Below are 21,818 nucleotides of genomic sequence, written 5' to 3'. Positions count from 1 at the left end.
CATACTACTCAACGACGCATTCATCGTTTTGATAAGGACTCAAGGTGCAACTCGAGTGCCGATACAATAGCGACTACATATTGTGAGGAAGAAATGTCAGCAATAATAATGATAAAGAAGCTTTCGTTTCATTTTAGCAGGATATTCGCACCATACTGCCCCTCGGCCCCTTATTCTGTGTACAATATGTATGATGCCATTTATAATAAAAGAGTAAATTGTTTGCAAACTTAGCAAAATGAGCCACCTTAATCGCGCTTAGGTAGCTTCGCAACACTAAATTGTGTGTGTTCAGATACATATACTGCTGCTGCTGGCATGTATACAAATACTTTAAACGATTATTTGTGTATTTGGAATGCAGAGCTTACGAGAAAATTAAGTAAGACTTTAGACTTTGTCGTTTCCGGCGTAAGGAAGAGGATTCGTTTTCAACATAACACAGTCTACGTCTACTTCTAGCGCATAACACATGCACAGGCCGTCAGCTTACACGAATTACATGCTTCCTTAATAAACATTTAGGCAACAACAGCAATAAAAGCTGCCCAAGGTTCAAAAAGGAAAAGAAAAAGAGAAAGCTCATAAGCGTGCACTTATTTCCGGACGTATCCGCGCAACGCAAGCGCTTTGTGTAGCGCGTTTCGCATGCTGCCGAGCTGCGGCGGGATTCGCAATGGCGGCCGTCGTAGCAGACGACGCGCCTGTCCTCACCCTCAGCGGAGCGCGCGGGCATCAAGGCACCCTAGTGAATGCGGGAGCGAGCGCCCCCACGCGGTTCCCTCTCCTCAGTCTTCAGCGCCTCCCATAGGAATCGCTCGCCGGTCGTCACACTTCCCCATTCTAGCCACTGTACTTGGATCGAGACTGGTTGAACGCCTTTTTTTCGCGTGTGGGTTTTGTTGCTTTGTTCCCGTTGGTGTGCTGCATCGTTGATCGCCGATTTATCGAGGAACGTTTCAGTACGGCTCCTTTAGCTTGATCGTTACTGGTGCTTTTGTGCTGACTTCTCGTGCGACCGCACTCTCCGCCGATGGCAACGCCGGCGAAGCGGCCCAAGTACGAGGCCAAGGACTTCACCACCAAAGTAGAAAGTTTGCGTGCTCTGAATAACGGGCTCTCCCGACAAGAAGTGATGAAGAGTGATGAAATGGGATCCTTCAATCGGCGGCAAGAAGCAAGGAACGAGTAACCGTACTTTTATCCGCCAACGTGACGGGAACAGAGCGCTTGCCGCTTCTCGTTATCGGAAAGGTTCAAAAGCCACGCTGCTTTAAGGACATCAACAATCTTCCCGTGGATTACCGTGCCAACCGAAAAGCGTGGATGACGGGTGAAACTTTTGCGGTCACTGCATACATCATGCGAGCTGCTGAGCACCTTGAAGGGCTCAGAAAAATTGTGTCCGCGCGAATTTCTGCTCGAAAACAGACAAGCATCCGCGATTACTTTGTTAAGTAAAGGTATGTTGAAAAAAACTCGTGCATTTATTGTGTTTATTTCGACCATTCGATAATTCGGACATTCGGTTAATTCGGACATTTTTTCCGGTCCCTAGAAATCCGAATTAACGAGCTTTTACTGTAATTGGTATTTCTTGTTTCTTACAGCCTGCACATAACAGGCTGCATTTTGTAGCTTAATTGCTGCATAGGTGTGTGGTTCCACTGTGGATGCAGGAGCTGTCGGTGGGCCCCGCTGATCCAGTGTGACTACTGCCCCCTGCTGTTTCACGCCGACTGCCTCGAGTTCCCGCTGGCCTCTCTGCCCACTGGCCGATGGATGTGCCCTAACCATGCAGAGAACTACTTGGTAGGTTTTGATGCATTTGACTGGCTGCTTGATGGTCTGCATGTAGTATCGCTGTTCAAGCTTAGAGGAAGGTATGACAGAGCCACAAAAATGGCCTCAATCAAGCGGTGTAACCAGAGGGCTGTTTGGGAGGTTTGACACCTTGTTATGTCTACAATAACCGGAATACAGGCGTACGTGACAAGAAGAATGGGTTTATTTACTTGCATAGAAAGCACTGTTTCGCAGCGCGGCGCGAACGGTCTAGTTCGTGCGAGCGCTCGAAGCCGAGTCCGCCCGAGCCAGGCAGGGGGCGAGGAGCAAGGCGCAGGCGTCGGGTGTCAGCACAAAGCGAGAGGGGGGGCTGCGGGAGGCCGGCCGGCGCGTCTTTGCAGCTGGCCGTGAAGCGGGTATTCGCGGTTGTCTCCAGTGTCCACTGTTAGACATGGCAATTCCTTCCCCTTTAGTTTTGCGCCTGGTAGCGGTCTGGGGGGCGTCGCTGCCTTGTTGACTGTCGCTGGGCGGGCGCCGTGTGGACCGGGGCGCAGCTGCTCGTTTTCTCCCCGGAAGCTGCTGGGTGAGCAGGAAGTGTCCGTTCACTGACGTCCTGTTCCTTTGTCAGCAGCCAAGCCGCATTGAAAGGCGCAGGAGGGCTGCTGACTTGGGCGTGTCCGCCGGGCGAGTAGTGTACGTTCACGTGGCGTAGCTGGTTTAAGTGCCGGCGGGAAACAGTCCCGTTCACTTCCACGAGCCAAGATCTCAGGCCGATACGTTTTTTGACGATGGCCAGGACCCACTCGGGCTTACGGTGAAACTGGCGGGCGAGAACTGCTTGTCCTTCGTGGAATTTCCGGCAACGCGGGGCGTCTTCATTATCTCGGTTGACACTTGAAGGCGGTTCCGGTAGAACGGCTGAGATGTGTGTGCGCAGCTCGCGAGAAAACACGAGCTTCGCCGGTGTCTGGCCCGTCGTATTCTGCACTGTTGTGTGTTGCTTGAAAAGAAAGCGTGCAATGCGGCGTTGCAAGGGCCCCGTAGAGTCTCTTGCAAGAGCTCGTTTTAGCTCTCCCACGTAGCGTTCGGCCTGTCCGTTTGTGGCTGGGTGGTACGGAGCAGATGTTACCGCTGTGATGCCGTTGTCACTGTAGAATTTCTGTATTTCTGCTGACACGAATGCTGTTCCGTTGTCCGAAACCACCTTGTGGGGCAATCCGAAGGTTGCGAACAGCGAGCGCAGTGCCTCGATGACAGCTGTCGATGTTGTTTTGTTCATAAGGCGAACTTCAACCCATTTACTGTAGGCATCCACAATTACCAGGAATGTGGACCCGTCAATTGGGCCTGCAAAGTCGAGGTGCACTGTGTGCCAAGGTGTGCTCGGTCTGTCCCAGTCCGGTACTGGAGCTCGCGGCGGGGCGCGTTGATTGGATTGGCAGGCTGTGCACTCTGCCGCTAGTGTCTCGATATCCTTGTCGATTCCCGGCCACCACATGTAGCTGCGGGCGCACTTCTTCATTGCGACTACGCCTCGGTGTCCGGCATGAATGAGAGCCGTGGCTTGTTGTCGAAGTGGGCCTGGAATGACAACTCGTGATCCAAGTGTGATGCAACCACGATGACAGCTCAACTCCGTTGCTCTCTTGCGAAAAGCGTTGAAATGTTCATCCTTGAGCTTTTGAACGCTGCCGGCCTGTAGGGCTTTGTACAGCTTGGACAATGTCGGGTCATCTTGCGTGGCCGTTGCGACTTCGTCTGCTGTTAGTGGGGGCTTTGGTAGTGCTTCGAGCATGAGCACGCAGCCAACCTGAGGCGGGTCCTCAATGGTTTCACTGAGGGGTAAGCGGCTCAGTGCGTCGGCGTTTTGGTGTTTGTTTCCGGGACGGTACACAAGGTCGTAGTCATAAGCTGACATCTTAATACACCATCGGATCATGCGAGGCGATAGTGTCTGTGGAATCTGCTTTTGGGGCCCCAGGATACCCAGAAGTGGTCTGTGATCCGTGAGAACAGTCACATGTCTGCCCGCGATGTACTGATGAAAATGCGTGGCACCATAGACGACGGCGAGTCCCTCACGATCAAGCTGAGAATAATTGCGTTCCGCAGGTGATAGCGTGCGGGAAGCAAAGGCGATCGCTGCTTCTCTGCCTTGATCGCCAATTTGTGAAAGCACTGCACCGACGCCGTAGGGTGAAGCATCACATGCCAGAAGCAAAGGCTTTGTCTCGTCATAGTGCCTAAGCACCACACTGTCACGGAGCAGCTCCTTAAGGGCTTCAAATGCTTCCTGATGGCGTGGCGACCAAGTCCAGGGGACGTCGTTTTTCAACAGGTTGTAGAGGTCGTTGGCCACCGTTGCTCGGTGTTCTAGGAAACGGTCATAGAACGTTAGGAGACCCAGGAATGATTGGAGCTCTTGCTTGCTCGTTGGGGCGCGTGCCTCCGTGATGGCGCGCACCTTGTCGCTGGTGGGGTGAATGCCCTCGGCATCGATCAGATGACCTAAGAATTTCACTTCAGGTACCGCGAAGCAGCACTTACCGATGCTCAAGCGTAGGTTTGCACTTGCGAGCCGTTTCAGTACCAGTTCTAGGCGTGTATCATGGTCCTCGCTGGTTGCGCCACTGATGATTACATCGTCTAAGTAGACGCACACACCAGAAATTCCTTGAAGCTGCGATTCCATGTACCTTTGAAAAATGGCTGGGGCTGCCGCTATCCCGAATGGAAGTCGCTTTACCCTGTACAGTCCTCTTGTTGTATTAAGCGTGAGCACCTCAGAAGTTTCGTCGCTCACCTTCAGCTGTTGATATGCCTGCGTGAGGTCCAGGGTGCTGAATATTTTCCCGCGCCGTAGCGTGCTGAACACCTCCTGTGGTGTTGGCAGAGGGTATGAAGACGATTTTGTTGCCAAGTTCACTGTGAACCGGTAGTCCCCACAGAGACGTAGGCTTCCGTTCTTCTTCCTCACTGCAACCAGAGGTGTGGCCCAGTCTGAGTGCTGTGTGGGTGCAATAATGCCCTGTTGTTCCAGCTTGTCGAGCTCCTTCTCGTAGGCAGGTTGCAAAGCAAACGGTATCGATCTGGCCTTTAGAAACTTCGGACGGGCCTCTGGGTGAAGCTCTAGGTCAACAGGTGGCCCATTGTGTCCAGAAATTTCTTCAGAAAAGACCGTCCCGTACTTCTTCTGCAGCCGCTCGACGAGCTCTTGTCGCTCAGTTGAGCTTCCTTCGGCTGCCTGGTTGATGCCGCAGATCGCGATATTGAGAGCGTGGAACCAGTTTCTGCCCAAAAGGCTGGATCCAGTGCCCTTCGCAATCACGATAGGCAGTTTGGTCAACGTTCCGTTGTAAGCAACCTCTACGTTGGCGCTGCCTAGAATTGGCAGGTCTTGTCCTGACCATGTTCTCAGGTGCGTATCTTCATTGAGAAGGGGTGGAGCGTTTCGTGGCCATGTGTTGTGGTACGTCTCCTCGCTGATGAGTGTGCAAGCTGCTCCCGAGTCAACCTCAAATTCGATGGGCTGGCGGTTCACAGCAAGGGTGACCATTATCTTTGGTTGCGTGCCGAGGTTGACATTATGCAAGTCGTACAGCGATGTTGGTGCTGGTAGGCTGTGCTGAGTTTCAACTTGCGTTATCGATCTCGGGGCGTTCCCGCTTTTGTGTCGTTGAGGTGGCCCTTTCGCGAGCTTCTTCTTTGAGATGCAGGCCTTCTCAATGTGACCGCGTTTGTTGCAGAAATTGCACATAGCTGCTTGGAATTTGCGCGTCTGTGGGCTGTGTTGCTCATCGCAACGCCAGCAGTGTTGTGGTTTAGACGGTTTTCCTGCACTTGCCTGGTTGTGATGACCTCTGTGAGCCGCTGCATGGTGAACCGGCTCGATGGTCCCTCGTATGTCTCGCTGCTGTTGGCTAGCACTTTCCGCTCGAACAGCGATGTCGTAAGCTTTCGTGAACGTTAGGTCACTCTCATCAAAGAGTCTTTGTTGCAGGAGATCGTCCCGTAGTCCACACACGAACCTGTCGCGCAACATAATGTCTAAGGGTAGCATCGTTGCGTTGGACGGTGGCGTTGTTGTCGTCTGCTGTCCGGTAGCTGCTGCTGCTGCTGCCTGTGTTTGGCGCAGCGTTCCGAAGTTGCAGTCGGCTGCCAGCGTCTTTAGCGCCGCGACGTAGGCGCTTACCGTTTCTCCCTCCAACTGGTTGCGTCGTTGGAAGCGGGCTCCGCTGAAGACCTCGGCTGGCCTGGGGTCATAGTGCTTCTAAAGTGCCGCAACGATGTCGTCGTAAGCCACTTCAGCTGGATTGCTTGGCTGAACCAATGCGCAGACGGTGTCGTACGTCTGCTCACCGCACAGCGTCAGCAGGTGTGCCCTCTTCTTGCTGGAGTCTGTGATGCTGTTGGCCTCGAAGTAGAACTGGAGGCGTCCGAACCACGATGTCCAGGATGAGCCATTAAACTCCGGTATTCGGCCTGATGCGTGCGTTGCCATTGCATAGCACCGGTGAATATCCACGTGAGCTTCAATTCCACTACCTCGTCGCCACTGTTATGTCTACAATAACCGGAATACAGGCGTACGTGACAAGAAGAATGGGTTTATTTACTTGCATAGAAAGCACTGTTTCGCAGCGCGGCGCGAACGGTCTAGTTCGTGCGAGCGCTCGAAGCCGAGTCCGCCCGAGCCAGGCAGGGGGCGAGGAGCAAGGCGCAGGCGTCGGGTGTCAGCACAAAGCGAGAGGGGGGGGCTGCGGGAGGCCGGCCGGCGCGTCTTTGCAGCTGGCCGTGAAGCGGGTATTCGCGGTTGTCTCCAGTGTCCACTGTTAGACATGGCACACCTCATCCCTTCAAACAGATTGTTTCAAAAGGTGGGCTGTGAGGTTTACCTAAGAAAGCAAGAAGTTGGGGTTGAAGGTGTTGGTGTTGAATAAGCATGTGTCTCAGCATCATTTTGCTATTTACCAACTGGCTGATGGAAGATGAAGGCATCAGTGGAGTGAGCAGTTGAATGTTGGCAAACAAACTATAGTTCGTTCTCGTATTTCAACATGGAAGCATTCTTTTGCTCTCCACTACAGTGATGACCTTGGTCCAGGGAACACATTGCTCCAGAAGTTTCCACCGGACTGCTACCTAGCACTGACTCTGACCCCATTGATGTGGTACAGCTACCTCCTTGACCATTCAGACATTTGGTTTAAGTTGCTAACATACCGTAAAAACCGGACTATAGGTCGGACCGCAATATAGGACGACCCCCCAAACTTCGAATCGTAAAAAAAGAAATAAAAAAAATCGCAAAGTATCGCGGCACGCCCTCACCTTGATAAAAACGCAACGCAACTAGCTGCACTGTGGTGACATTTATTTTTATTTACACACTGTTCAATGCTAGGTGGTCACGAAGTTACTCGGACTCATTCGAACTCGAGTCGGATGATGTTTGTTTTTCACTAGCGACGTCCCAGAGTGAATCGTCCTCTGGGCCATCTAAAGCGTTGCTGATGCAACATTTGCGGAAGGATTTGCGAACCATCTCTTCCGGGAGGGATTTCCAGGCTGAGGACACCCAGCCACAAACGGTTGCGAGCGGTGGACGCCGTAGGCGGCCAGCGGGGGTCTTGGGATTGTCTCCCAGCATCCACTCACTGTAGAGCTCGCGCACGCGATCTTTAAACGGCTTGTTTAGCACAACATCCAGTGGCTGGAGTATAGAGGTCAGTCCCCCGGGGATGACAATAAGATCAGTCTTGCCATCGGACAGCGATCGCTTGACATCGGCCGTGAGGTGACCTCGAAAAGAGTCGAGCACCAGCATGCTCGGTCGTTGAAAAAGGGCACCCGGTCGCCGGTTCCACACGAGCTGGATCCATTCCAGCATGAGGGATTCGTTCATGAACCCCTTCTCGCTTGCCCTCACGATTACATCCCAAGGAAAGTCCTCCTTTGGTAGCGTTTTCCTTTTATATAATATAAGGGGGCAGCTTCTTTCCGTCTGCTGTACACGCGAGCATCACAGTAAACCGCGAATGCTCGTTGCCCGTTGTCAATACCTTGACTTGCTTCGCTCCTTTCTCGATCACAGTCGTGTTCGATGGTATATCGAACCAGACCGGAGTTTCGTCAGCGTTGCCCATGTGGCCCATCATGTAGCAACGCTCTCGACGAAGCTCGATGACGAAGCGCTGATACTCCACGAGCGTGTGCTCGAACTCTGCTGGTAGTTTTTGACACACTGAAGTACGCCGCCGCAGAACAAGGCCCTTCCGCTTCATAAATCGGCGCACCCACGATGGCGAGCCCTTGAATTGCGTCCTCGTGAGCCCCGATTCGCGCGCAATCTCGAGCGCTTTCACGCGGATGCACTCCGTTGTCACGGGTAGCGACCTTGCGCGCAGCTCCCGGACGAACTCGGCGAGTACCGTTTCCAGTTCGGGGTGAACTGCAGTCCGTCCATGAAACAACGTTTTCTTCTGGTTGCTGCAACTTATGATGCGCTGTTTCTGGCTCGTCCAGTATCGGATGCTCTTCTCCGTCGGACCGAATTCTCGTTGTGCCGCCAGGTTGCCGTGGGCTTCTGCATACTCGGTGACTTTTTTCTTAAACTGCCGTCGGCTGCCACTCATGTTGAAGGAGATAGCCTCAGATAGGGATAATTAAACAGCGCAAAACCAACGCAGCCACCCTTGCTTCGCAGTCGGCACAAACAAAACGCAAAATGGCGTCGCCCAACGGTGCTGTTGCTGATGCTCACGATGGCAATAGGGCTATCGACTTCATCAACCCATTGTTGCAAGACTTCCATAGGTTTTCTGCCAATGACCGGTATATAAGACGAGGGTCGACTTTTCATCGCGTTTTTTTTTTTTTTAATTCGACCTATATTCCAGTTTTTACGGTAATTTCACTGCAAGCAAGGTGCAGCTACCAACTCAGCACCGTGCCCAATGGCCTTGTCATCATAGTTGTTCAGCTGATTGAATGACCGCACGAGTGATGCTGCCCATAACAACAAAGGAAGCCTCTATTGCTGCCTGCCTATGAAACATATTTTTATCTTATTATTTTATTTATTTATTGATACTGCAGGCCAATATGCTGGCCCATGCAGGAAGGGCAATACAATGACAAAATAATGACAAGATAAGACAATGCAAGAAGAAAAAAATAAAATATAAACATTACAGAAAATGATGCAACCTATTGCCATATTGCAGAAGACAAAATGCTTGCTTAGCACAATAGACGAAATAACACTTTGGTGAAGAACTGTGCGCAAATAACAGCAGAAAACTGAAACGTCACACACAAAATACAAGAAGAAATGAAAAGAAACGCATACTATCTGGCATAAGGTGCCACCCTCGTGCTCACCACGCGATCTCATAGCTGGAAAGTAGAGAAGCATGCGGCAGTGACCACTGCATCTTCCTTCATGAACAGATTCAGCTTGCGCGGTGGTCTACTTACTGCGCGACCGTATCGTGTTCGCTCCCGTTCATGTGGAGGTGAACTTGCTTCCCCAAGTGGTCCCTGCATTTGAGGCGAGAGAGGGGTGACCTCAGATGTTGATGCGCTGGAAGAACTTTGATGCGATGTTCCTGTCATTGATGATCAGCCTCGAATTCTTAGATATTCTAATCTGCTGAGAAAGGCACCAGATGACAATGGCTCCTCTGCAGAGCGCTGCTAGGAGATTCAGCCACGTTTGATTGAGGTCGCCGAGCAGGGCTGAGAAAACGACCACTGCAACCAATGTCCTTGATCCAAACAATGTCCCTTGGTGATTGTGGTTGTTCGACTGCCGCACCTTGGTCGTTGAATCGCGTGACTTGGCAGTGCCAGCAGCAGTCGTCCTGGCAGTGCTGGAAGGCAAGTTTGCAGTTTTTGTCCCACATGCAATTGTGCTGGAGAGACACCCGAAACTTGAGGTGGGTGTCTTGGTGAGCGAGAAGGGCCAGAATCGGAGCTTTTCTTCACCACGTCCTTCACGATCCACACCGCATGCTTTGCCTCATTATTACTTTGAGGGTAATGAGGACTGCTTGTTTCATAGCAGAATCCTTATGATTGAGCGAACACAGCAAAATCTTTGGACACGAACTGAGGTCCTTTGTCCGGACGCCATCGGGAATTCCGAAGTGGGCAAAACAACTCTTCACCACGGCAATGACCGCTGGTGCTGATGTAGACCCCAGTGTGACCACTTCGGGGAATCCAGAGCAGTAGTCGATGATTGGAGCATAGTGATGCCCTTTAACCTGGAACTGACCGATCCCCAGGCGTTGCCATGGCCTCTCCATTGTGGTAGTCAGTATCCGTGGCCCCGAATGTATAACCAGAGTCTCGACACACTTGGCACATCGAGCCACAATGTGTTTAATATGGAGATTGTAACTTGGCCACCAAACGCACTCATTGGCACGTTCTTGGCAGCAGCAGTCCCCTCGATGCCCTTCATGCAGCAGTGCAAGGATGTCCTGTGTTGAACAAAAGCAAGCCATCGCACACATGGTGTGTCCCACTCCTTCCAGTATTATGCTGTGTGGTTTTGCACTCTGTTATTAGATGGTGTTGCGACTGGCCTGCTGCAGGAGCCGACCAGCTGGTGGCGTTGTGCTGAGCGGATATGCCGAACCGCAGGCGCGTGGACATCTGGAGCAGAGAGCCGAGGCAGAGAGCGACTCGTGATGAAGAAACTTAGCGGAAGTTTATTTACCAGGGGTGTGCGAATATTCGAAATTTCGAATATTTTTCAAATAGTGTTTGCTATTCGATTCGATTAGCACTGGAATTTTGCTAAGTAAAAGCTCGTTAATTCGACTCTCGTTAATTCGGAAAATCGGTTCATTCGGACACGTCATCTGGTCCCTGTGAATATATGCATCACTCAATGAGACTGGGCGCTCGTTATTTCGGACAGATTTGACCGCAAATCGGATAATTCGGCGACTTTTGGGCTGCTGGCGAAGCTCGAAAACGAAAAAAGAACCATTCGGAACAAAAGTGAAGCTCAAACGCTGCATCGCCATGGACATCAATTATCGGCTTGGCTTGACTTGAGACTGGTTGAACGCCTTTTCTTCGCGTGTGATAGCGTGTGGCTATGGGAGAGGTTCTTTGCAGTACGTTCCACATGGGTCTCCTTTGCGCATGCGTGGCCACGCCTGACAACCATGGGCAGCGCGCGCGGGCACCTAAAGTCCCTAGATGTTCCCTGTTCTTTCGACTTTACTGGCACCCGCCTCACGCAAACACCTGGCCTTGGAAAATATGGGCAGCGCGCGCCAGCAGACGCCGCACGCCGACGGCTATGAGGACCCAACTAAAAATGTCGCTCTACAACAGCCGAAAGCAAGCTTAGAAGTATAGGAAAAAGGGACGAAGGCTCCCACGCGGGCACATTTGAAAGAAGTATTGAGCGTGCAGCTGCTACAATGGGCAAATATATGCACTGCACGCAGGCACCTGCAGCGGCCCGCGACCCATGCATCTAGCTTTATGAAAATATTAAGGGTCTGTGCTTGTGCTACTCCATTCCATCCGATACAGATGTTACTTCAGTACATTTTGAAGGTGAAAACCTCAGCGCTAATAGGACGGAACACGCACACTGAGCCAGGGCTCGTCTCATCTCTTTGTAATTCGTCCTCGTTTGTGCTGAAGTTCTTACCTGTTAAGTTATGCAGCAACTAGGCCTATTAACGTGAGCGTTCGAACGGGTTGGTAATTCATCTAGAACATCATCTTGATGGCTTTCACCTTCCACTCGTCTCAGGCAAATGTATAAGGGACCCTGAGTTTTTATTGTACTTCAGTGCAGGCCATTTCATTGGGGCATCTTAGCCCCTCCGTACGGTAAACGCCATAAGTACGGCGATACCTACCGCGCGCAAATGTCAGTCGCTACTAACAAGTCCCGCAGATGCCTTTCATCTTATTCAGGTGCTGTCGCCACTGCAGGCTCCACAGTGACCCGCGCCGCAGGAAAAGTGGCACGGAATCTGCTCTCAACAAGTGCTGAGCGTAGTCGCAGCGGCCAAGCGACACAACCACTACGCTCAGTATATTCTAGGGACCGTACTACCGCACTACCACATGCCCGACACGCCTGTGCTCGGCCGCGCCAGAGAACATCTGGCCGCGCCGCCGCGCTCGCAAGGCGCGTGTCTCCGTTGCTAGGCGACGGCATAGTCCCTCAATACTTTTTTCTGGTCACGAAACTTCCCCGTCACTCTATGGGAGAGCTTTGTGTGTCGTCAAACTTTGACCGCGGGGCGGCGCCACCAGCGTTAGGGGGGCACCCGCGGCACTCGTCGAAGTAGTCAGCGAGGCGACGGCGTGGTGTGTTTTGTTTGGTGCATCGTGCTGTATCGCTGTGTGTGGTGCTTTCTGTGGCTCTGATCGTGTTCATACTGACGAATAGTTAGCGGCACCGTGACGAACATTAGAAGACGTCCTGCTTCCGCACGTTCGTCCGTCGAACAAGGCACTCGTCGACTCAGAGCGGCGACGCGCTCTTCTTTCGCTTTGTTTGCGTCGTGTTTATCCGCTTGTGTGTGGTGCTGTGGTGTGCCTGTGACCATTTTGCGTAGGTGACAAACGTTGCGGCGCTTCACGAAACGTGACAAATACAGCTTGTTGCCGCGCTGTCGCTCCGTTATATGTTTTTCGGTGAGATGCTGAGTCACGCCTGTCGTACGTAACGGCTGTGTCTGGCAATGTTGGTCGCGGTTCCCGCCGACGTCGGCTAAGCCTCGAGGAAAATAAAAAACCTTCAAAAAGGCAGAACAAACAGTCTTTTTTTGCTATCAGCGTGCAGGACGAGCACGCTGCCTATACGCGATGGGTGATCAGTATATAAAAACACACGAAAATATGTCCGTGAAGCCACCAGAGCGAGTTTCCGCCACGGAAACCTCTCGACGCACAAAAAACGCCGTTTAAGCGGCCGCGATGAAAGCCCCCTTGACTGCAGTAATGCCCCCTGGCGGGAGGAGCTGTCCCTATACCAAACTTGGCCCGAAGTTTCGTGACCAGTAAAAAAGTATTGAGGGACTATGGCGACGGCCACGCATGGGCAAAGGAAAGCCATGTGGAACGTACTGCAAAGAACCTCTCCCTATGGCTATGGCGCGGTGTCATTTTTGTTGCTTTGTTCCCGTTGGTGTGCTGCATCGTTGAACACCGTTTTATCGAGGAACGATTCAGTACGGCTCCTTTAGCTTGATAGTTGCTGGTGCTTTTGTGCTGACTTCTCGTGTGAACGCACACTCTCCGCCGATGGCAACGCCGGCGAAGCGGCCCAAGTACGAGGCCAAGGACTTCACCACCAAAGTAGAAATTTTGCGTGCCCTGAAAAATGGGCTCTCCCGACAAGAAGTAGCTCCTGTGAAATGACGTCGGCAAACAATATGTTGGTCAGACAGGCAGGTGCCTAAATGTAAGACTACAGGAACATGGCCAAAAAGTAGGAAATGTTGGGAGGGACAGTTTTTTGGCTTCTCATTGTTCTGAATGCGGATGCCAGCCTTTGTTCGAAAAAGCAAGTGTTCTCGCGACGCAGCCTAACGAAGGCACTAGAATCATAATTGAGGCCGCAACAATAGCTCAAGGAAGTTGCATGAGCAAGCCGTCCATTTCCTTATCAGAAAAAGAATTGACGTATTTGAATTCTTCGGCACGTGGTGTCCTAAGGTGATATCTTGGTTCTTTGGGGGTTCTTTCTTGCCTTTTAGGTTTTTTTTGGTTTCTTTTTTGCTTTTAAGTGCCTGGATAAGCATGTGATCTTATTCTGGTCTGTAGCCTATATATGTGTGCATTTTTGTAATAAAAATCAGTTGGAAGTCTGCGCTTGTCCTCGTCGTTTGTATGTGTACCGTGTAAAATTTTTGCGCTGAGCAGTTTAATAATGGAATACCAACTAGCCCAATCCCACACTTTACTACAGTGGCTTTGTTGTACCCGACTCCAGCGATACCGCAGTGGCCGAAGTGTCGCCGAACGACGGTGCCGACGACGGGCAGGATTTCGGAAGTGTTATGCCTGATGCAGTGACACTCGACGATTATATCGGTTTCATAATTCGTACGGCGTAGCGCACCACGACAGGGACAGAGAAGAGGGACGCACACACACTAGTGTGCGTCCCTCTTCTCTGTCCCTGTCGTGGTGCGCTACGCCGTACGAATTATGAATCCTAACCAACTAGCCTGGCAACGTGCCCTAGCAGATTATATCGGCATTGATGGCGTTGTGACTGCTGGCTCTCTGACTGATGAGCAAATCTTCAAGGAAGTGATGCATGGCTACGAATCCGAGAACGAAGAGCCTGAAGAGGAGCAGCCACACTATGAGCCACACAGGCCCCCTCATACTGTGAAGGAAGCCGCGGAGGCCCTCGTCGTCCTTAAAGAATATTGTTTTGGCACTGCAAACAGCATGCGAGCTGCTGAGCACCTTGAAGGGCTCAGAAAAATTGTGTCTGCGCGAATTTCTGCTCGAAAACAGGCGCATCCGCGATTACCTTGTAAAGTAAAGGTATGTTGAAAAAACTCTTGCATTTATTGTGTTTATTTCGACCATTCGATAATTCGGACATTCGGTTAATTTGGACATTTTTACCGGTCCCTAGAAATCCGAATTAACGAGCTTTTACTGTATTCGAACTATTCGAACTTCCCAAAAACAAATACAGTCAACGTCCAATTGAAAGTGACCCCTTCAGATTTTCAATATGCTTCACCTCATTACACTCTCGTATTGCGGCAAAGCTGCCTTTCAAGCTCCGTTACGGTTGAACTTGGCCAAGAGACATTCAACGTCAGATTGTAAGTGGTCCCTAGATTTTCACTATGCTTCACCTCATCACACCCCGGTATTGCGGCAAAGCTGTCTTTCAAGATCCGCTATGGTCGCCAATGTATTAACTCAAGAAAACGCTGGTTCAAACTTCGAGATGAAAGATGTGGCAGAGGTGCCGTGATGGTTAGCGTGAAGCAGCAGAATTTGCCTTTGGCCGTGAAGCTCGAAATTATAAATCGAGTCGAACGTGGTGAGAAGAAGTCGGATGTCGCGGCAGTGTGAAGATTCCGAGGAGCACTCTCAGCACGATCTTGAAGAATAAGGCGGAGATTAGGGATAAAGTGGACAAAAGACCCGGTGGCCGTGGCGCCCAACGAGTTTGTGAGTGCAGATGATGATGTCGCGACCACGGGTGAGCTCGAAAATGAAGACTACATTGCCGACATCGTACCGAGCACAAGTGAAAGCGGGTACAATGACTAAAGCAACGATGATCCTTTGCCCACATCCTCAGAGGTGATTGGTGCTCTCGCACTAGTCCGGCGCTTCTGCGTGAATGTGGAAGGTTGTGGCCTCGCCTGCTCCGACTCTTTAGACCATGTTGAGAAATGCGTGCTGTCGCAGGCACCGAAGTTGCTGAAACAGAAAAAAAATGGAAGACTATTTCAAGTCTAAGCTAGCAACTAAGCTAGCTTCGTCAATAAAGTGCTTTTATGAATGGTGTGTGAATTTATGACGTCCAATTCTTTAGCAGGCTTATATTGAATTATGCCCTATATTGAACTGACAGGCGTTTTTTCGCGAGCTCGATATATCCGGGTTTGACTGTACGAAAGCTTCGTCAATTCACGTTGGTGACGACATTGAACCCTGTGGGTGCCTGCCGGGGAATGGAAATTTCTTCTTTAGATCAGGAAATTCATAAAGTCGGGTTTCGTTAGATCGAGTTTTAACTGTATGCGGGTTTGACTGTAATAACAAGACAGTGGTTCTAAAATTTTTTGGCAATGAGGAACCCCAGCAGTTTTCACAAATAGACAAGAACTTCCCCTCTCCCCGCTGATGCAAATGGGGGAGGGCATTTCTGGTTTTGCCTTTAATCAAAGGAGCACTGCCACCGCATTTGCGTGTGGCCACTATTATATATGATTCGGCATGTTATCTTAAATCTCGATGAGGAACTCACAATAATGCATAAGCAAGCAGTTTCTCTTCTGTGTTGTGCTGTGCTGCTTCATACTGCCACGTAGTGCAGCGCAGTGCAGCACATACATACTGCAGTGTACGCTTGCACCACTCCCCCTTTTGCTGCACGAATCTCCCAAATTTCAATGTCACCAGGCTGGCAGATATACAAAAAAACATTTTGAACAAAGCCATGGCCTCCGAGATTTTTGCACGTGCGAAATTCTTTCTATGGGTTCTCTACACGCTGTTCTTGCTTGCCCGCGGCTGGTGTGCTGCAAAAGCGAAACTGGTATGATCTTACAGCAGTTGGGAAAGTGAACGGTTCTCTCACCCTCGTGGGATTGGCAAGAGTCGCACTTGTGTTGGGAAAGGATTGGTGCGAGTGCTTTTTCCAAGTGCCTGTCTTGAGTTTCAGCATAACAGGTCAGAAGTTGTTATTTGCTGTTCTGACGCAGTGCATGTGGCCATTGTTTCAACCGTGACTGCAGGAGGAGAAGCTGCTCAATTCAGTGAGCCTGACGGAGCGAGTGCGCCTGTGGGACCGGTTTGGAGGAGGCAGCCGGCTGAACCAGGACGCAGTGAAGCTGGCATTTCTCACGCGTGCCCATCGGCCGCATCCACCATTCCGCTTGAAACGTCAGCGGCCCCGGCTATATCGCGCCCACATCCCGCGTGCTGTGCGCGATCACTACCGCCGCCGGCCGCCGCCTCTGTCCCTTTCCTCGGCCCCCCAATCGCAGCAGGACGAGCAGGAGCTGTGGCTGGCTTCCCTGGTGGCTCTGCAATTGGCCCTGGCTGCACGCACTGCCAAAGGGGTGGGCTGGAATGCCTCTTTGAAAAAAGCAGTAGTTCTGTAGTCTTCAGACATTTGCGGGCTGTAGCCATATACAGTGCAGACCACTTACAGTGAAAGTTTGTTAATTTGGTCCTCATTAATTCGGAAAATTGGATAATGCAGACTAGTTATGCAGTTCCGGCAAGCATGGCATGATATTGGACCATCCTGGGAGCATGGCAAACACTAAATGCTGCAAATGTGCTAGGCATAAAAGTGAAAACAGTTTTAATGTCCAGCTGAAGCAATGTGTGCCACAGTCCGCACCACCAATGTCAGCAGTGCGAACTGTGCGTTAAAGACTGGAAAACCAGAATGCTTCATTCTTGTTTGCATTTACCACCAGCTACCACCTCTGTGCAGCTATGGTAGCCCCACCTGTCAATCCAGTTACCGGATTACAGGTGCTACTGGATGTTACCGGATTGACAGTTAGCAATCCCATAGCTGTGCATGTGCAGATAGGTTCTGTGCCTACTTTCTTTTCTGCAACTTCTCATCGGATATCTCGTTTGGATTTCTGGGATGTACTACTTTGACACATGTACAGACGAGCATCTTTCTGAAGCTTTGTGATTAGAAACAGCCAATTATGCTCACTGCTACTGTTGTTGGAATCGAGTGCTAATTTGCTTGACGCACACAAGTTGAACTACTACCACCACAGTCAGCAACAGCTTGAGAAGGCACGAGAGGCTCTGCGCAGATGAGCAGGTCTCCAATGGTGGCATCTCTGTCCATCTGGCTCACGACATCAGTCTAGAGTGTGCACCCGTTGGCAGGCTTGTGTGCATCTGCCATTCAGGTGGAAATGCCTTCTAACGTGGCACCTGACTAAGTTAGTTTGCCCTGCCTCTTCACTGCGTATCAATGCGTGACTTGGTATATTGTGACTGCAGGTGTACACTTGGCTTGAACTCACACTTGATGGTTTCATGCCGTCTGTGTGTTGTAATGGTCAAACTGGTCCGAGAGCACTTGTTTAATACTGTTATCATGAGCCTGTAATGGACGAGATGATGAGGTTGTTTTATTGCAAAGAATCGCAAGTCAGAATCTTGGTGTGCAGGGCTCGGCCATGGATGTGCGAGAGGAGGAGAAAGGGGCCAGCCCTGAAGACGGCCCCTTTGGTAGGTGCTTGAAAGAAATACTTACGGGGAAAAGTGGTTTCTAGACATACAGGGTTACATTATTTAGACCAGAATGATAACAACTTCACTGATTATGTGCCAATATCAAATATGAACTGAATTTTTATGTAGGCTATGCCGTTAATTTTAAAGCGAATCAATAATGAAAACATCATTTGAGCATATACTGTAGTTTCTCGCATATAAGCCGCACCAAAAAAATAGAAAAATGTGCTTTAAAAGTGGGGGCGCAGGTTATGTGCCCCCTTTTTTTTCTTTTCGTAGATCTAAAGTTGGAGGTGCGGGTTATATGCTAGAAAATACGGTATTAATTAAAGTGGCTACACGGAAAACATTGATGAGCATCACAAAAAGCGAGGACACTGAAAACTGTGATGGGTATAGAAAAGAGCGATGAACAGTGATGTTTTTAGCAATGAACCAACGAGGCCAATCCAAAGTTTTATGGCTACACAGACCTTGCTGAAATAAATGTTATTGCATTCCGTACATTCCAAAGGTGAGTGCAGCAAACATCATTTCATGGTTTTAGCTTTCCTTGAACACAAGTTGTGAAGCTTCATAGTTATAATTCAAATGACTGGAAAAAAACCTTTTTCTATTTCACTCTTTTTAAAAAATTATAACTTGCGAAAGCAAAATCAGACACCCTATTGCACTCACTAAGCACTCAGCTTTCCAGCAATACAGAAATAATCAATATTGAGTGTACCAAAGCTAGCAAAATCTCGGAACGTTGTGAGGTTACGAAGAAAAGTCACAGTTTCGCCGTAACGGCGAAGCAATGAATGTGATAGCAACAAATTGGAACGTCACGCGAAGAACGGCAAGCAGCTCTAAACGTCCATCGTGCTGCTCAAGCACAAAGGACACACGAAAAGAACACACACAGGGCGAGTGCGAACTAACAACTGTCACAGCTCGACACTTCAAGCGCGCTGCTCAAACACAAAGAAGGATGCACGAAAGGAACGCACAGGTGTACAAAGGACGCGCGCAAATTAACTGCTGTCACAGTTGTTATTTCCTTGTGTTTGAGCAGCGCGCTCCTTTCGCAAACGCAGCCACTGCAGTGAGCGAAGTGACCTACGTGCGCTCTGTAACATCGATGCAAGCTTTCCGGTGAAAGCACGAGATGAACAAATTGTCCCCATCAAGAAAGGAACGGCGTGTAGCAGCGCATGCAAAGATCTTGGTCCTTTGTTTTTTCCAATCCCTCACGCACTTTTCCAACACATCGAACTTGCGCCCTGCTTCAACGTTGTTTTCCGACTCTGCGTAGAGGATCGCTTGCCGCTTGAAAGCAGCGCTGTACTGTTGCCGGTGTAGCGGTGGCATCTTGGCATCCGTTTGGCTTCACAAATCGCGCACACCACTGCTCGTAAGCGAAGCAAAATGCAGAAATGGCGAACAGGCATGAGTGCAAAAAGACGCGAAGACGCTTGTGGGCGCATGCAACTGGTCATGTGGTTTAGTTCCCCGCGAAGTGTTGTTGCCAGCCCGCACGGCGCTGCCAGCTTTTCTGTGGAACGCCGATGGTTTGTCAATGAATCGTTTCTGTTTTATGAAAACAAAACTGCAGGACACATCGCAAGATAAATTCCTCCTTTTTTTTTTTCATAGAGCATTGTTCACCCTCTATCAAAAGTTTGAAATGCTGCTTTCAAGGCCGTGTTTCCCAAGCAGTTCACATTAATGCCGCGCGGCGATTTTTAAACGTGCTCTGTAGTTTCGCCACTTTCGCCTCGCGTGGTTTCGCTACAGTTTCGTGATCGTCATGGCAGATTGCAAAAATGTCCGGCTCCGGAAGCGGCCCGCGCGCGTTGGGAGATAGCAGTTGCCGCGACTCCGCTGCCTCTGCGGCTGATGTTATCGATGCGTCGAATAGCAGGGAATACGAGGACGACGACCTTTCGTCGGAACCCACAGATAAGTCGACTTTACGATTCCGCGTATAGGTCGACTCCGATTATAGGTTGACCCCCGAACTTTGGAAGGTCATTTTAAGAAAAATACGTCGACTTATAATCGCAATATACGGTAGCTATCTTTCTCTGCTGTGCAAATCTTCTTTTTAAGGGGAGATGCTACTCGAAAAATCAAATTTTTTGCGAAAATTGTAACTTTTGACACTTTTTAGATTATTTTTGGTCATTCATCTCCTATTTACCCCAAAAGCGAGGCGTAATTCCAACAAGAAATTGGTCAAAAATAGATTTGATTCCGCCAAGGTTCCTATGGCCTCAGCGACTTCAGTCACTGAGGCCGCAGTATATGGTGAAGTTCATGTGGATAAAGGGGAAAGCACGAACCATGTGGCGAATCCCCTAGCCGCAGCACTTCTGAAACTGCCAACACCACTTCCACGTGGAGATATCTTGAACGATGACACAATACAAAAGCTGCATAGTTGTAACCTAATTGCAATAATCACAAACATAAGATTTCAGAAAATCTATCCTGCCATCTGGGCATCCTAACCTACTTTCATTTGTGATCTAGCAACATGGCAAGCAGTCAGAATTTCTGTCCAGAAGGAGTGACTTCCTGGTGTAAGCACGGGCAAGCAGAAGCTCTTTGAGAGCCCGCCCCAGATTACACTTCAATCCATGCAAATGGACAGGGGTTGACTGTACTCTGCACTTGTATAAGCACTTCACAGGTGAAAAGCTCCTGGTCTGCCAGATGCTGCGGAATCACTCAACAGCTATACCTGGTTTCTGGTCTAAAGGCGAATTTCGCATCCTGTATAGCTGTGGAAACTGCAGCTGCTGTGGCTATCTCGTGGTTCTGTCAGGGATATTCAAGCTTTGAGCACAGTCTTCGAGAGCTTGGTGCCTTAGTCTGGAGAACTTGCCACCCAGGGCCACTCGCATGACCAGAGGCAAATCTAAAGAACACAAGATAGCCAAGGCAGGAGCTTCGTCGTCGCCACTGGGTGAAGAGAGATGACTGAATGCTCGAGGGCTGCAAAGAACTAACATATAGAACTGGGTATTTCTAAATGCACTGGCTTCCGATATTCTCATGCATATCCAGCTGTGCATTGAAGAGCACTGTTGTTTGTGACTTTTGAGTGTATTTTTCTCGATTTGCAAGTTTATTAAATTTTCACATGTGCACAAATATCCGTGCACTTAAACTTGTCATATCTTAATGAAATTTCGCACACAGTATCTTTAGAAAATCTAGAGTGCCAATACCTTTACGAAATCAAGTCCATTTCAGATTTTTTGTTTTGCAATTTAAAATTACAGTAGAGCAAATGTGAGATATACATTTTTGTTAGAAAGGTAGTGTGTCTTACCTGCATTTTAAGAAGTTTTCAGCACTCTACTGTGCATGTGCAGCAAATTGACTCGTATTGGGATAACGTATGGAAATATTTAATAAGCTAGAAATTAAACACAAAATGTCCCATATTTTGTTATCAATCTTGCCAGAACCCAAAAGCTATTACAGCTACAATACAACTAATTGCAGTTTTGAAATTAGCATCACATACTCTACCTCTGTATAAAATTTCAAGAAGTAAAAAAAATATTTCGAGTACCATCTTAAAGGACTCCTGACACCAAAATTTAAACCTCAAGGTGTTTTTGTTGTTTGATTGTCCTGTATAAGGGGCACGTCTGGCCAATTGTTAGCGCCGGATGTTAGCTTCAAGGTATTTTAATTTCGTTTTAAAGTAAGCGTGAGTGCTCATCTGAGTTGGCAGCACGTCGCGACATCGCCACTCGTATGACGTAGACCGAGGCCCCGTGTGACGTTCCACGAGTAAAGCGAGCATTGTCGATGTCAGACAAGACTTGAGGGACGCGCACAACTGGCAGCCAGTGAGGACTGTTCTTCGTCACCCCTCTCACTCTGTTGTCAGGCTGCTCTCAAGGCTGCTTAGGCCAGGAATGCTTTTTCTTTTTTCTGAGAGGGGAGTGGGGGGAGGGGGGTACGCGTTTAACACAGCGAAGCACCCGCATCGTTTCGTTCTTTATAAGGGTACACAATCACGGTCCTATCATTAAATTACACCCGCCGCTACAGGTCGG

The 21,818-nt window shown here is 49.7% G+C and overlaps 1 protein-coding gene across 1 annotated transcript in view; it reads left to right on the top strand.

The window, feature by feature from the left end:
- Positions 1-1,654: 1,654 nt before the first annotated feature.
- The window catches only part of LOC119378095 (PHD finger protein 12-like), a gene marked incomplete at its 5' end in the record, with an annotated part of 40,385 nt that continues 20,221 nt past the window's right edge, over positions 1,655-21,818 (top strand). The window contains 3 exons of the mRNA XM_049411702.1: positions 1,655-1,812; positions 16,275-16,601; positions 17,691-17,751. Of these exons, the coding sequence (XP_049267659.1) occupies positions 1,655-1,812; positions 16,275-16,601; positions 17,691-17,751 (546 nt within the window). The remainder of the gene's footprint in view (positions 1,813-16,274; positions 16,602-17,690; positions 17,752-21,818) is intronic.

Source organism: Rhipicephalus sanguineus, unplaced genomic scaffold (assembly GCF_013339695.2).
Source record: "Rhipicephalus sanguineus isolate Rsan-2018 unplaced genomic scaffold, BIME_Rsan_1.4 Seq685, whole genome shotgun sequence".
NCBI classification, from domain to species: Eukaryota; Metazoa; Arthropoda; class Arachnida; order Ixodida; family Ixodidae; genus Rhipicephalus; species Rhipicephalus sanguineus.
Note: the sequence above shows the minus strand (reverse complement) of the source record. Positions and strands in the feature narration are given on the sequence as shown.